Source organism: Nothobranchius furzeri, chromosome 12 (assembly GCF_043380555.1).
Source record: "Nothobranchius furzeri strain GRZ-AD chromosome 12, NfurGRZ-RIMD1, whole genome shotgun sequence".
In the NCBI taxonomy this organism is placed as follows: Eukaryota; Metazoa; Chordata; class Actinopteri; order Cyprinodontiformes; family Nothobranchiidae; genus Nothobranchius; species Nothobranchius furzeri.
The window spans coordinates 71842984-71857599 of record NC_091752.1 but is presented as its reverse complement, the minus strand read 5'-3'; the positions used below and the strand labels follow the sequence as shown (position 1 = coordinate 71857599).

General features: G+C 49.5%; 2 protein-coding genes across 26 annotated transcripts in view; one reads left to right on the top strand and one right to left on the bottom strand.

Moving 5' to 3' along the window:
* Positions 1–14616, top strand: part of nfixb (nuclear factor I/Xb) — a 293764-nt gene that overhangs the window by 242002 nt on the left and 37146 nt on the right. For 15 of the 25 annotated variants that reach the window (XM_070543047.1, XM_070543039.1, XM_070543036.1 and 12 more), the window contains 6 exons: positions 5331–5396; positions 7002–7076; positions 8780–8891; positions 9067–9102; positions 9605–9735; positions 13934–14008. In XM_070543047.1, the coding sequence (XP_070399148.1) occupies positions 5331–5396; positions 7002–7076; positions 8780–8891; positions 9067–9102; positions 9605–9735; positions 13934–14008 (495 nt within the window). The remainder of the gene's footprint in view (positions 1–5330; positions 5397–7001; positions 7077–8779; positions 8892–9066; positions 9103–9604; positions 9736–13933; positions 14009–14616) is intronic. The other 10 variants (XM_070543061.1, XM_070543044.1, XM_070543037.1 and 7 more) reach the window with 3 other exon arrangements.
* LOC139062034 (uro-adherence factor A-like) lies at positions 11231–12483 on the bottom strand. The gene is made up of 6 exons (XM_070542116.1): positions 12310–12483; positions 12094–12273; positions 12029–12042; positions 11917–11970; positions 11758–11865; positions 11231–11697 (listed from the first exon to the last, which is right to left on the bottom strand). The coding sequence occupies exons 1-6, from the start codon at positions 12461–12463 to the stop codon at positions 11413–11415; spliced, it is 795 nt and encodes a 264-aa protein (XP_070398217.1). The 5' UTR covers positions 12464–12483; the 3' UTR covers positions 11231–11412.

Sequence of the window (14616 nt, the reverse complement as noted above, 5' to 3'; positions counted from 1 at the left end):
TGAGAGGTTCCAACTAGATATAGTCGGACTCACCTCAACGCATGGCTCTGGCTCTGGAACCAGTTTCCTTGAGAGGCGTTGGACTTTCTACCACTCTGGAGTTGCTCCCACTGAGAGGCGCCAAGCAGGGGTGGGCATACTAGTTCCCCCCATCTTGGTGCCTGTACGTTGGGGTTTACCCCGGTGAATGAGAGAGTAGCCTCCCTCCACCTACGTGTGGGGGGATGGGTTCTGACTGTGGTCTGAGCTTATGCACCAAACTACAGTTCAGACTACCCACCCTTTATGGAGACCTTGGAGGGGGTGCTGGAGAGCGCTCCTTCCGGTGACTCCCTCGTTCTGCTGGGGGACTTTAACGCTCACGTGGGCAACGACAGTGAGACCTAGAGAGGTGTGGTTGGGAGGAACGGCCCCCCTGATCTGAATTTGAGTGTTTTGTTATTGGACTTCTGTGCCAGTCATGGATTGTCCATAATGAACACCATGTTCAGACATAAAGGTGTCCACATGTGCTCTTGGCACCAGGATACCTTAGGCTGCAGCTCGATGATCGACTTTGTTGTTGTTTCATCTGACCTGCGGCCGCATGTCTTGGACACTCGGGTGAAGAGAGGGGCGGAGCTGTCAACTGACCACTTGGGTTAGGGTTAGGGTTAGGGTTAGGGTTAGGTAACCCTAACCCTAACCCTAACCCTAACCCAAGGGCAACATGCCCTTGAGGCTAACAACATTTAGCAGACAACAGCGTCTGCTAAATGCATAAACATAAACATTAAAGTTCAAATGCAGTGCAGAGTTTTTACCTGAAGGAGGCGCAACACTGGCAGTTTTAGACAGAATATTCAAATTTAGACAGAAATGCGCTAATGATTGACTACACGTGTCTACAGCCCGATTAGACACTCGTTTATATCGTTTATCAGCTGAAAAACGTTATCTGGGTGTAAAGGAGGGTTTGGTTAAAGCTAGCTCTTTCCAGGTCAGGCGGCTATCAACATGGTGTATCGGTTAGAATACAGGATGAGGCTAGATGCGTCCTTTGATGTAGATCTACATCTTTACTCTTGGTTGATGATCATCATTAACAGCATTAACATACTGCTGTCAACATCAACATGACTTGCAGGAGAACGAAGGAACACTCGTCTCACACCCACCAAAATTCTTGTCATGTGTCTTGCCCGTGTATGTCTGATGTCTGGATCGTGTGTACTGGAACTCTAATTTCCCTCTGGGATTAATTAAGTATCTTTGAAAAAGGAACAAAAGGGGAAATTCTAGCGCTGGAAGTGAGCTCACTGTGAAAGGCTCTTCAAAATAAAAGCATGTCACTTCCTGAATTCCCACCAAAATAAAACCAACTAATTTAACGCACAAAGGTAACATATGAAATTCTGAACCTTTTATACACTGGGGGTGACTTGCTCTTTAAGTCCCGCCTGAAGACCCGTTTTCAACCACTAGGTGATGTAGTTTCACATCATTGTCCTACTTTTATTATTTGAACTGTTTTCCTTTTTTAATGCATATTTTTAACAGATTTGAACAGTTTTTATTGGTTTTATGTTGATGAATGCTGAGTTTCTGACATGGTGTGAAAGGGGCTTTATAAATAAAGAGTCAGAAGTCGACGAGCTTCTCCTCGTCCCTGTGAATATCCTAACTGTAGATTCTCTAATGAAACAAACTCCTGTGGAATATCTGCGGGCTGAGCCCCTCGCCCCGATCATCAGAGTCCAACGAGGAGCCGCGGCTTAGCGGCCCGACTCTGACTCAGATCTGCTTTGAGGAGATCGGATCATAAGGACGATGCATCCGTCAGAGAGGGGTGAGGGGTTCTTAAAGCAGAGGAGGAAGGAGGTGGTGGTGGAGAAGGAGCGGGGGGAGAGCCGGGCGAACATCTGTGTGGGATAGCCGTGGCATTAGGAGGGTTTGGAACATTTTAAGCGCATTAAAGATTAAAAAAAGGTCAGAATGTTTAGCAACATACCGATAAACCTCTTACAGGGGGGGGGTGAAATTGTGGCTGCTCTCCAGATTAATGTCAGGGGGAGTCTTCCTCTCCACTGTCGCTGCATGCTTGCTTAGTATGAGGGTTGCTGTAAAGACTCTGACACTAGTCAGTGACTCGATGCGACCTGCTGGGTTCCTTCTATAGGAAACTTGGTACTTTGTACTGAGTGGTACCCCTGAACCGATTTGGGATAGAACCACCAGTTCATCGACTTCCATCCTTCCTAAAGCGGATTGGCCCATCTGCGGTCCTGGACGGTGACTGTGATGGACCAGTCTGCAGGAGCCCAAGGTGTGTGTGTGCTCAGGGTGCACAAACAAACACTCCTGACTGCTGGCTGGAGGAGGACAGTGTGTGCAGCGGTCTCCGGCACGTGCGCAAAGTAAACGAATCCATTAGAGCACGGGCATCGGACGCTGCTGGTGATATTTTACAGCATCTCCTAATGTCAAACACTTGTGCTTCCATTAGAGTGTGTGTGGCGTTGTGTTGTTTTGATTTGAGAGGACATGTGTGTGTTTGACTACAAGGTGTGTGTGTGTGCGTGCGTGCGTGCGTGTGTGTGTGTGTGTGTGTGTGTGTGTGTGTGTTGTATTATCTCTTGCAGGATGTGTGCAGGGGGCCTTGGGGCGACTGTGTGCAGCAGATAAGGGTGATTCATCTGTATTTGAACATTCCGTGTGTGTGTGTGTGTGTGTGTGTGTGTGTGTGTGTGTGTGTGTGTGCGAGCTCTTGAATCTACACACTAATAAATGTGGTTACATGTGCCGTGGTGTGTGTCACGCGTGTGTTATCAGCGTGGGCGAGCACAAAGGGTTTTGTGGGGATTGGAAGCCTGCTGGCACAGATTTCCCCCTGCAGGTGGTCTATAGAGCCCGTATAACAATGTAATAACACACAGCTTCTCTATTGTTCGGTGTGAGAGTGAAGCATCTCTGCTCTTTGGGAGCGTCACGCTCCTTGCTCACAATTACTCCTGTACAGGCACCTTTTGAGCACACACAATAAATATTTATGTACTTGCAGCCGAGCCAAAGACGACGCCAGCGGAGGAAACTCTGCACACACACATTCCTGTGGAACCCTTCTAATGGACACCTTTGATGTCGGTGGAGCGTTGCTATTGTAGTCGTGTTTAATTGGAGCGCTGCCTCCGTCTCTAGCTCCTCCCTCTGGAACAGTGCAAGGCCCGTTTGTTGGTGTGGCTCCTCTGAAGAGCAGGTAGGTCTGAAGCGTTTTACGCGCGGCCAAGAGAGCCAGAAAAGTTCTGAGAGCCGAGTTAGGAGTGACCTGAAAAACAAGTGCTGTAGTAATAACAGTTGATGGCGTGGCGCACGCGGCCGGCGCGCCGCTCGCTGCCAAGAGATACTTAAACAGAACAACACGCCGCGTCGGTGCCAGGAGGCTATATTATCATCTTCATTCCTGCTAATTGCCGGGCCCAACAACGGCACATGTGCACACACGAGCTTCAGCAACCAACTCATCGTTAGGGACTTTAGGTGTGCCGTGCCATCCCTGTCGTCATGGCAACAGGGCAAAAAATTTTGGCTTGGGAACTGTCACAAGAGTGAGACAGACATTTAAAATGATCTTCAGTTTCTGCTCGTAGAGAGACACACCGCTGGACATGTCTTCTGTCCCTTACGAGCATGTCCTAACTGATACCAGTCGTTGCTGCTGGTTGGGACCTTCATGGTGCACTGGTTTCCAGTAAACTGGGAGGTGCTGGTGAGACCACGCTGCAGCCTTCCCAGCGGTTCTGTCCACGTTGCCTTAGCACCACACATCCTCTCCAGGTCCTTTTCTCTTGCAGACCACTGAGAGAACCACGTGTGTGAGTGTGGACATGTTGTCAGCTAGCAGGAATGCGTGGGTGCCGCCAAAGCTAAGATGGCTGCCAGGATTCCAGTGAGCGTCAGAGAGACAAAGACACGAGAGTGAGAGACTCAGAGGACAGAGAGACCTGAAGTTGGACTCCCAGAATGAGGAGCGAGCGCTTCAGAAGAAGGAGGAGGCCCGTGTGATTCTCTCTTTTCTGTTGGGCTGATGAACGGTGAGGTGACTCCTCCTCTCCTTTTGTTTTCCTGCTCTTGGCACCGAGCAGACGGGTGAAAAGTGCAGCGTTTGCTGGCACGTAGTGCACTCCTGCTACCCAAGATCTGGGCTCGGAAGAGTCGGGTTCTGGAGAGGAGCGTTGGTCCAAAGTGCTCTTAAACGTAACGGTGGGGTAATTGGCCCAAGCCGTATACATGATACCACCATAAAAGCCAACAGGGCTGCATTACACATCTGAGGAAGAATGGCAGCGAGCGGGCCAAGGAAAGCGAGCCGCTCGTGTTCGCCTGCCCGACCCTGTAGACGTCAGGGTGAATTTACACGGCGGCTGCGATCCCAGCGAAGCCTGGAACATAAAACGTGCCCTTTACGAGGAGGCGGCGGAAAACCTCGGGCTCTCTGCAGCCAGCTTGTGCCGTCGAAGGTCCGCGGGAGAACATCAGAGCATCAGTGAAAGAACGAACACAGAGCAGTGTTGTTTACCTGTTTTCCCGCGGGAAAACAGGTAAACAACACTGCTCTGTGTTTTCAAAAAGAACTACAGCATGGAGTCAGAGACACGACACAGCAAGAACACACCTAAGACGAAGAAAGGAGGAAGACTAGGTTACACCTCCAGCCCACGTAGCTTGCTGCGGTGAGAGCGTGGCCTCCTGAGACGAGAGAGGCGGTCCGAACCCGGTGAGTCTCAGAAGTGAGACTTCTCCACCTGCTGGGTCTTTCTGGTGTGTTTCTGCCAGTTAGTTCAGGTGACGGCTGTAGGCCTGGTTAAGTTCCCGCCCCGTAACCGGAGGGTTGCTGGTTCATATTTCACTGAGTCTCCCACAGTTGTTGTGCCCTTGGGCAAGACACTTAGCAAGATTGAATTGTAAAAATGACATTTATAAAATCCCAAAAACACGCCCTTGATTACATCAAAACTCCACAGAGACGTCGGGGTTGAGGGTCCTGGCTCGTCCCGGCCAAAGGGTCCTCCAGGGAAGCGTTTGGGAACCACTGGTCTGGTCCTCCCTTAAAGGTTGTGTGGATGTTTGAATAAAAACGCCGTGTCAGTGTTCGGGTAAATACCATTATTGCCTTCAGCCAGGTGTGGCCAGCACCGGTCCAGGAGGGACCTTGCTGTGCTTGACAGACTAAAGGAGGGCACCACCTTCTTTCTGGCCTTTGGGGAGGCTCGTTTGTTGCTACCTTCAACGTTGGACATGTCCAGGAACTGTCCACCTGACCTAATCGTCCATCTTCTCTCTCTCTCTTTCAGAGCAATCAGGACAATCGGACAACTCAAACCAGCAAGGAGACACAGACGTCAAACCCCCGCCTAATGGTGTGTTTACAGTTATGTCCTCGTGTACTTTTCACACTCATGCACACCTGCATGCATTCCACACTGATGTGCACACACAGGCCTCTGTGTGTGTGTGTGTGTGTGTGCGTGTGTGTGTGTGTGTGTGTGTGTGCGTGTGTGTGCGCGTGTGCGTGTGTGCGTGTGCGCGTGTGTGCGTGTGTGTGTGTGTGTGTGTGTGTGTGCGTGCGTGCGTGCGTGCGTGTGTGTGTGTGTGTGTGTGTGTGTGTGTGTGCGTGTTTGTGTGTGTGTGTGTGTGTGTGTGTGTGCGTGCGTGTGTGTGTGTGTGTGTGTGTGTGTGTGTGTGTGTGTGTGTGTTGGGGCTGATTTGAGGCTACATTTATTATGGTAAGAAGGGCTGATGGTACTGTAGCGCGGGGGCTGCGCTGGGACCGTGGCGGGCCGCTCATAAATCACACTGACGTTATTGGAAGATGGGAACCACATGGCTGCTGCCGAGCTGAGCGCTGACCTCATGCGCCGTCTCCGCTGCGGTTAACCCCGGACTGAGAGCTGGAAGGAAGCAACGAAACATGGAGGACGGGACCAAATGCAGGAAAATGAAAACGGCCAGAGGGTGATGGACAGAGGGAGGGAAGGATTCAAAAACGTAATCATTTGGGGAATTTTTGGCTTTAATTAAGTTTCCGTTGTCAGAAAACCCAGCAGGTCGCATCGAGTCACTGACTAGTGTCAGAGTCTTTACAGCAACCCTCATACTAAGCAAGCTAATTTCCCCCACAGATCACAACATGCCCTATAGGTTATAAATTGTAAGTCGCTTTGGATAAAAAGCGTCTGCTAAATAAATAAACACATAAACAAGCAAGCATGCAGCGACAGTGGAGAGGAAAACTCCCTTTTAACAGGAAGAAACCTCCAGAGGATCCTGGCTCAGTATAAGCAGCCATCCTCCACGACTCACTGGGGATCGAGAAGACAGAGCAGACACACACACACACACACACATGCACGCACGCACACACACACACACGCACGCACGCACACACACACACACACACACACACACGCACACACACACACACACGCACACACACATGAGCCAGGTTAAGCCAGCAGTCTGAACTCTGGAACCCTCAACAGGACAGACATCAGACACGTGAAAACCAACCTTTAGCTGGCTAAAACCAGCTAAAGAGGGAGGAGCTAAATGAGGACACCTCAAGTAACCAGTAACAAAGGAGCTAAGCTGAACACAGGAGTAGAGAGCAACAGCAGGAAGTAACACGGGGTCAAAGGTCAAAGAGACACGGCCGTCTTAAAGTGACACAAAAATAAGAATGAGAACTAATGAAGCGTTAAACTGAAGATGAAGCGGGGAGTCGGGGAACGAGTGGGCCCTGAGGCTCACATATGACTTCAATCTAAAGACGGGGGGACAAGGGACGCAGGACGGAACAGTTGGACGTCCCACATGGATCACGCCGTCCACGTCAAATATTAGTCTCCGCTCAGCCGGGACGTTCTGATGCTTTTTACATGTTTGTAAAATTTTGTTCTTGTTTGTTATTAATACAGCCACTTATCCCCCCCCCCCCCCCCCCCCCCCCTCCCGTCTCTTACCAGGACACCTGAGCTTCCAGGAGTGCTTCGTGACCTCGGGGGTGTGGAACGTAGCCGAGCTGGTCCGCGTGTCACAGAGTGAGTTGTCCCACGTGATCGCTGGACTCCTGACTGGGGAGCCAGCTCCACCAGTAACTTTAGGCCCATTTCTAAGCTACCTTTCATCAGCAAAGTACTTGAGAAGGTTGTTGAAACCCAACTCAGATCCTGGTTTTCTAAGTCAAAGATCTCTGACCCCTTCCAATCTGGCTTTCTGAAGCAGCACTCAACTGAGACTGCTCTAGTAAGGGTGCATAATGACCTCCTGATGGCTGCTGATGCAGGGAAATGCTCTGTCATGGTCCTGCTAGACCTCAGTGCAGCTTTTGACACTGTAGACCACAACGTTCTACTAAACAGGTTAAAGGCCCTGGCTGGGATTTCAGGTTCTGCTCTAGACTGGCTCTCTTCCTATCTCACCAACAGAACATTCACAGTGAAGTCAGAAACCTTCTCCTCAGACACCGCCTCTCTAACATGCGGGGTCCCACAAGGTTCAGTTCTAGGGCCTCTACTATTTGCATTCTACATTCTTCCCCTAGCTGGCATCATTCAGTCTTTCCCAGACATCTCCTACCACATCTATGCTGACGATATTCAGCTCTATATGTCCTTTATGCCACACCAGTTGGACACTTGTACTCTGCCTGACCCAGATCAGTAACTGGCTGTCCAGCAACTTCCTAGTCCTCAATGCTAACAAGACAGAGACCCTGATCGCTGCACCCCCGGAACTTCAGCCAAAAATCGAGCAAGAAATCGCCTCTTTTTGCCCATCAGCCAAGGCCAACATTAGAAACCTAGGAGTTATTTTTGATCCAGCTTTAAGTTTAGACTCACACGTCAAAATTTCAAAAGTCTGTAAACTGGTTTCTACTGCAGATCTGGAAAAAATCATCCATGCCTTTGTGTCATCACGCTTAGACTACTGTAACGCTCTTTTTACTGGTCTCAGCAAAACCTCCCTCTCACGCCTTCAAGCCATCCAAAATGCAGCAGCCAGACTCCTAACCAAATCCAGCAGATGAGCTCACATCACTCCAGGTTTACAGTCCCTCCACTGGCTCCCGGTAGAATATAGAATACAGTTTAAAGTTTTAGTCCTGACCTATAGAGCTCTTAACAACCAGGTTCCAAGCTACCTATCTGAGCTTTTATCCCCACACACCACCTCTCGGAACCTTAGATCCACATCTGAAAACCTCCTGGCTGTTCCTCGAACCAGACTGAAAACCAAAGGGGGCGGGGCCTTTCAGACTATTGCCCCCAGACTTCAGAACCCCGTCTCTCCAAAACTGTAGAGGTCTTCAAAAAGCATTTAAAACTCACCTTTTCATCCAGGCCTTTCCCCGCTAAATATGCTGACAGATGGCTTTGTCTTTGTTCATACCCTGACTTTGTTTTTACTCCTGGTTTTGTTTACTATTTTGTCACTGCTATTGTTTTTATGATCTGTTTTTATCAGTTTGAGGTATTTGCCCTGATTTTACTCATGTTGTACAGCGCCTTGTGGTTCATATCTGCGAAAGGCGCTTTATAAATAAACTTTTACTTACTTACTTACTTACTTACTTAGTTACTTAGTTACTTACTTACTGACTTACTTAGTTACTTACTTAGTTACTTACTTACTTACTTACTGACTTACTTAGTTACTTAGTTAGTTACCAGGCAGGTGACTGGGCGTACCTAATAAAGTGGCCTGCTAACCGGAAACTGTGTGACGTTTCTGTGATCCTCAGCTCCGGTTGCCACGGCAACAGGCCCAAACTTCTCCCTGGCGGACCTGGACAGCCCTGGCTATTACAACATCAACCAGGTGACCCTGGGGCGGCGTTCCATCACCTCCACCAGGTAAAGCAGCTCCCTGATGACACCGTCAGCACTAATGCGCTTATAGCTCTCTAAACAGCCTTTCTGCTCTTTCTTCCCTTTCTCCTTCCTCATCACTAATCCTACTCATCGACTCATTTTCCCTCCAATTTGTCCGTTGTCCCGCCTGTGCCCCCCCCCCCCCCCCATGCTGCAGGACTGAAATGGAGCTTTATGCAAGTCTCCCACGGAGGTAGTTACACTCTATGCAGAATATCTCCCTTTGCACTAATGCAACACAGACACAGAACCAGAGCAGCGCACGCTTTGGCCCGGGCGTGGTGCACGCGCTGAACGTGCACATCCTACTTAGGTTATTGGTTACAGATGCATGAATCCATAAGAATCTAGAAAGTTGAACAGCAGTGCGTTTTCAGGGTCTCCTGGCGCTCCATTTGTGGCGCGAGGCCGCGCTGGGCCGCCGTAACGGAGCTGGGTGTTAATATCCTCGCCTCACGCTGGTCTCTGCCTCGTCCCCGGGCTGTAATACAATATTAAAGCCAGTCACTGAACAGAAACTTTGGCTTTGGGAGTCTTTATTAGTCCTGATTTGTATGCAGACTCACGTCTGACTCCAGCGGCTATAAGCTCCCACATCAGTCCCACCGACTAGAGACACTCGGCCCAAAAACAGATGATGTCATCTTTAACTCCTTCTTCCTGTTTGAATGTTGAAACTTTTCTTTTCCTCTCAGCTCCAACAAGCGTAAGTCCATCGACGACAGCGAGATGGAGAGCCCAGTGGACGATGTCTTCTACTCGGGCCGATCCCCCGCGGCAGGCAGCAGCTCTCAGTCCAGCGGGTGGCCCAACGACGTGGACGCAGGTACGCTCGCCGCGGCTAACCCTAACCCAGGAGCAGCGATAGCCTGGTCGTCACGCTTAACACCTGCTGGCTCAGTTATCCCTGCAGCTCTGTAGCCTGTGCAGCTTTAGTGTTTGATGTCTGACTGAAGCTCCACCCACCTCCTACTCACCTGACCCTCCTCATCACCTTTACAGAAGCAGGTCTTGTTTGTGCTGTTCACATTAAACTTGCAGAGATTTTTAGTTTATCATTCAGTTCACTACAGCCCCACCCAAAGGAAAACGCTTTTTTCTCTCAGCACAAACGGAGGCTCCGCCCACTTCACATTCACAGGGATTTTAGGCGGGAAAATGAGGGTGTTTCCCAATGCCAAGGACCCTTGCCTTGATGTCTTGGCCCCGCCCCGGTTGCCTAGGAGATACGTCGTCAGGATTCGCCTATACGTGTTCCAACGTTCATGTTCCACCGAGGCGTGTGTTCTCCGTTTGTTAGCTGTTTAGCTAGCTGAGCGAGGATACACGGGAGGTGTCTTGTAGCCTAGCCTTGGTCAAACATTACCCAGAATACACCGCGGTGTTTTCAAAAGGACGGCGGATCAGAAGCCGGCAGCTACTTCGAGGCAAATTTCTAGTTTAAATGTAAATGAACTCATTGTAGCTATCAGGCTGATATGTGACGTGTTTTTTTAGATCCAAAGCCGTTAGCTGCGGTTGGTTGTGTGGTAGTAGGTGCAGCTTCAGTGGCTAGCGGGTAGTAACTCGCTTACATACGCAAGTCTGCTCCATTCAACCGTTTTCTTTGACCAAGGAAGGACAGTGTCCTCATGAGCAAGGCGCCTGGCCTCGCAGGGCCAGGCTTTGAGAAACACCCTGAGAACCGGTGGAGATAGAAGCTGCGTAGCTTTACGACCCGTTTAGTTTTCCACACACGGATGAAAGAGTTTTATTTGATTTGATTCCTGTTCAGGTCGGGTCTGGTGCCCACCGTGCTGAACCAACAAACGACCAGCTGGCTGAATCCCAGCTGGGTTCGTGACCTCTGGGAACAGAGCCCCATTGACTACTCAGGACCAGTCAAAGTTTTTCAGACTCGATCTTAAATTTTAAATCCAGATTGACCTAATTAGTCCCAGAGAGGATTTATTAGCTGTGGTAACTTCTTATTATTTAAGTTAATTTCATTTGATTCTATTCGAGGTTTGCTAAATTTAAGAAATAAGAAGAGCATCTTGATGCTGAGGCAGGAAACCATCAAGAAATTCAATCCAGCAGCTTGTTTTTGTAGCTTAATCCAGACTAGCTGCTTCTGACTCTGGTGAAGGTGGTCGTGAGTCTGCAGCCGGCCTGGAAACACTAGAGTCTGGTGCAAAAGTTCATTTATTGGTAAAATGTTCCTGAGCCTTTAGATGGTCTCTCAGTCTAAGCAGGAGCTGAGCAGCAGCTCAGGAGGTAGAGCGGGTTGTCCAGTAATCAGAGGCTGCTGGATGAATTGAATGCTGCTGTTGTGCCCTTGGGCAAGACACTTCACCCTCCCTACCTGCTGGTGGTGGTCAAAGGGACCGGTGGCGCCCGTACTGTGTGAATGACTGATTGTGTTGTAAAGTGCTTTGGGGGGTTCAAGGACTCTAGAATACAGAATATCAAATACAGGTCATTTGTCTTTTTACTGACATAAACGGACTTTTGCACCATCTTCTCATGTTTCCTGTCTTACCTGTAGAATTCGACTCACCTGTAGACGTCGACTCACCTGTAGACGTCGACTCACCTGTAGATGTTGACTCACCTGTAGAATTCGACTCACCTGTAGACGTCGACTCACCTGTAGAATTCGACTCACCTGTAGACGTCGACTCACCTGTAGAATTCGACTCACCTGTAGATGTCGACTCACCTGTAGACGTCGACTCACCTGTAGACGTCTAACCTGTAGACATCGACTCACCTGTAGATGTCGACTCACCTGTAGACGTCGACTCACCTGTAGACGTCTAACCTGTAGACATCGACTCACCTGTAGATGTCGTAGATGTCGACTCACCTGTAGACGTCTACTCACCTGTAGATGTCGACTCACCTGTAGACGTCGACTCACCTGTAGATGTTGACTCACCTGTAGACGTTGACTCACCTGTAGACGTCGACTCACCTGCAGACATCGACTCACCTGTAGATGTCTAACCTGTAGATGTCGACTCACCTGTAGACGTCGACTCACCTGTAGATGTTGACTCACCTGTAGACGTCGACTCACCTGTAGATATTGACTCACCTGTAGACGTTGACTCACCTGTAGACGTCGACTCACCTGCAGACATCGACTCACCTGTAGATGTCTAACCTGTAGATGTCGACTCACCTGTAGACGTCGACTCACCTGTAGATGTTGACTCACCTGTAGACGTTGACTCACCTGTAGACGTCGACTCACCTGTAGACATCGACTCACCTGTAGATGTCGACTCACCTGTAGACATCGACTCACCTGTAGATGTCGACTCACCTGTAGACATCGACTCACCTGTAGATGTCGACTCACCTGTAGACATCGACTCACCTGTAGATGTCGACTCACTTGTAGACATCGACTCACCTGTAGACGTCGACTCACCTGTAGACGTCGACTCACCTGTAGACGTCGACTCACCTGTAGATGTCGACTCACCTGTAGACGTCGACTCACCTGTAGACATCGACTCACCTGTAGACATCGACTCACCTGTAGACGTCGACTCACTTGTAGACATCGACTCACCTGTAGACGTCGACTCACCTGTAGACGTCGACTCACCTGTAGACGTCGACTCACCTGTAGACGTCGACTCACCTGTAGACATCGACTCACCTGTAGACGTCGACTCACCTGTAGACGTCGACTCACCTGTAGACGTCGACTCACCTGTAGACGTCGACTCACCTGTAGATGTTGACTCACCTGTAGACGTTGACTCACCTGTAGACGTCGACTCACCTGCAGACATCGACTCACCTGTAGATGTCTAACCTGTAGATGTCGACTCACCTGTAGACGTCGACTCACCTGTAGATGTTGACTCACCTGTAGACGTCGACTCACCTGTAGATATTGACTCACCTGTAGACGTTGACTCACCTGTAGACGTCGACTCACCTGCAGACATCGACTCACCTGTAGATGTCTAACCTGTAGATGTCGACTCACCTGTAGACGTCGACTCACCTGTAGATGTTGACTCACCTGTAGACGTTGACTCACCTGTAGACGTCGACTCACCTGTAGACATCGACTCACCTGTAGATGTCGACTCACCTGTAGACATCGACTCACCTGTAGATGTCGACTCACCTGTAGACATCGACTCACCTGTAGATGTCGACTCACCTGTAGATGTCGACTCACCTGTAGACGTCGACTCACCTGTAGATGTTGACTCACCTGTAGACGTTGACTCACCTGTAGACGTCGACTCACCTGTAGACATCGACTCACCTGTAGATGTCGACTCACCTGTAGACATCGACTCACCTGTAGATGTCGACTCACCTGTAGACATCGACTCACCTGTAGATGTCGACTCACCTGTAGACATCGACTCACCTGTAGATGTCGACTCACTTGTAGACATCGACTCACCTGTAGACGTCGACTCACCTGTAGACGTCGACTCACCTGTAGACGTCGACTCACCTGTAGACGTCGACTCACCTGTAGATGTCGACTCACCTGTAGACGTCGACTCACCTGTAGACATCGACTCACCTGTAGACATCGACTCACCTGTAGACGTCGACTCACTTGTAGACATCGACTCACCTGTAGACGTCGACTCACCTGTAGACGTCGACTCACCTGTAGACGTCGACTCACCTGTAGACGTCGACTCACCTGTAGACGTCGACTCACCTGTAGATGTCGACTCACCTGTAGACGTCGACTCACCTGTAGATGTCGACTCACCTGTAGATGTTGACTCACCATATGACCCCCCGGCACATCTAAGCCACCTGACGGGTGTTTCTGGGTGGAGCAGTGCACTCGGAGCATTTGGTTAAATTATAGTTCTGTTTATAATCACCTTAATTTACCTGCCAGCTGTGATGACGTCACTGTTTAAAAGCATTTGCTGCTCTCTGCCTGGTATCTAACCACCTATTTCTGTCTTTTCCCACCTCCTTCTGTGTCTCCCCCTCTTTTCCTCTGTTGTTAACCCTTTCCTTCTCCCTGTTTGGCCTTCCAGTGCAGCACCATTTGGCCAGTGTGCAGGAGAGGAAGATTAAGCATGAGAGCGATGGAGTGCAGTTTCCTTACCATGGTTAGAACCTTCAACATTATACCTGTGCTCATGTGCTGTTCCTCTGTCGGTCTCCTCAGCATTCCTCCACCTGTCCTGTCTCCTCTTCCTCTGCTCTAGTATGTCCTTCTGCTGCTGGGGGTGTGTGTGAGGGGGGTGCTGTCTATTGTGAGCTGTACAAAATGTGTTGGTAGCCCAGTGGCTCCATAGCATCCACCTGTTTTCCTGCATGATGTTGTTGGGATGAGTCAGATTTCACGTTTTTCTCCGGAACTCACTCACTCGCTCACTCGCTCGCTCACTCACTAGAGGTGTGAATCTTCACTTGTCTCCCGATTCGATTATTGGGTCAACGATTCAATTTGATTGGATATGCCGATACATAACGATTATTTCATATTGATTTGTTTTCATCGATAAATAGAAGATGTCAGATAATTGCTTTTTATTTTTTATTTTTTTTATCAAAAACGTAATCGACCCAACCTGCCGTCCCTCAAAAGCTCTCCATTCACAACAGGTTAGGACAAAACATGTAAACATTTAAGAAGATTTAACAAAGTAAAACATGTGTTTCCTGGTTCAACACCACGCCTCAGGCTGAGAAAAACACGCTTTCAAAAACTCAC

Bases quoted from the DNA above. Each gene is read 5' to 3' on its own strand.
- LOC139062034 (XM_070542116.1), bottom strand. From the start codon at position 12,463: ATGTCTACAAGTGAGTCGACGTCTACAGGTGAGTCGATGTCTACAGGT. The intron at 12,274-12,309 runs GTGAGTCGATGT...CGACATCTACAG, and splicing joins AGGTGAGTCGACGTCTACAG to GTGAGTCGATGTCTACAGGT. The intron at 11,698-11,757 runs GTGAGTCGACAT...AGACGTCTACAG, and splicing joins AGGTGAGTAGACGTCTACAG to GTGAGTCGACGTCTACAGGT.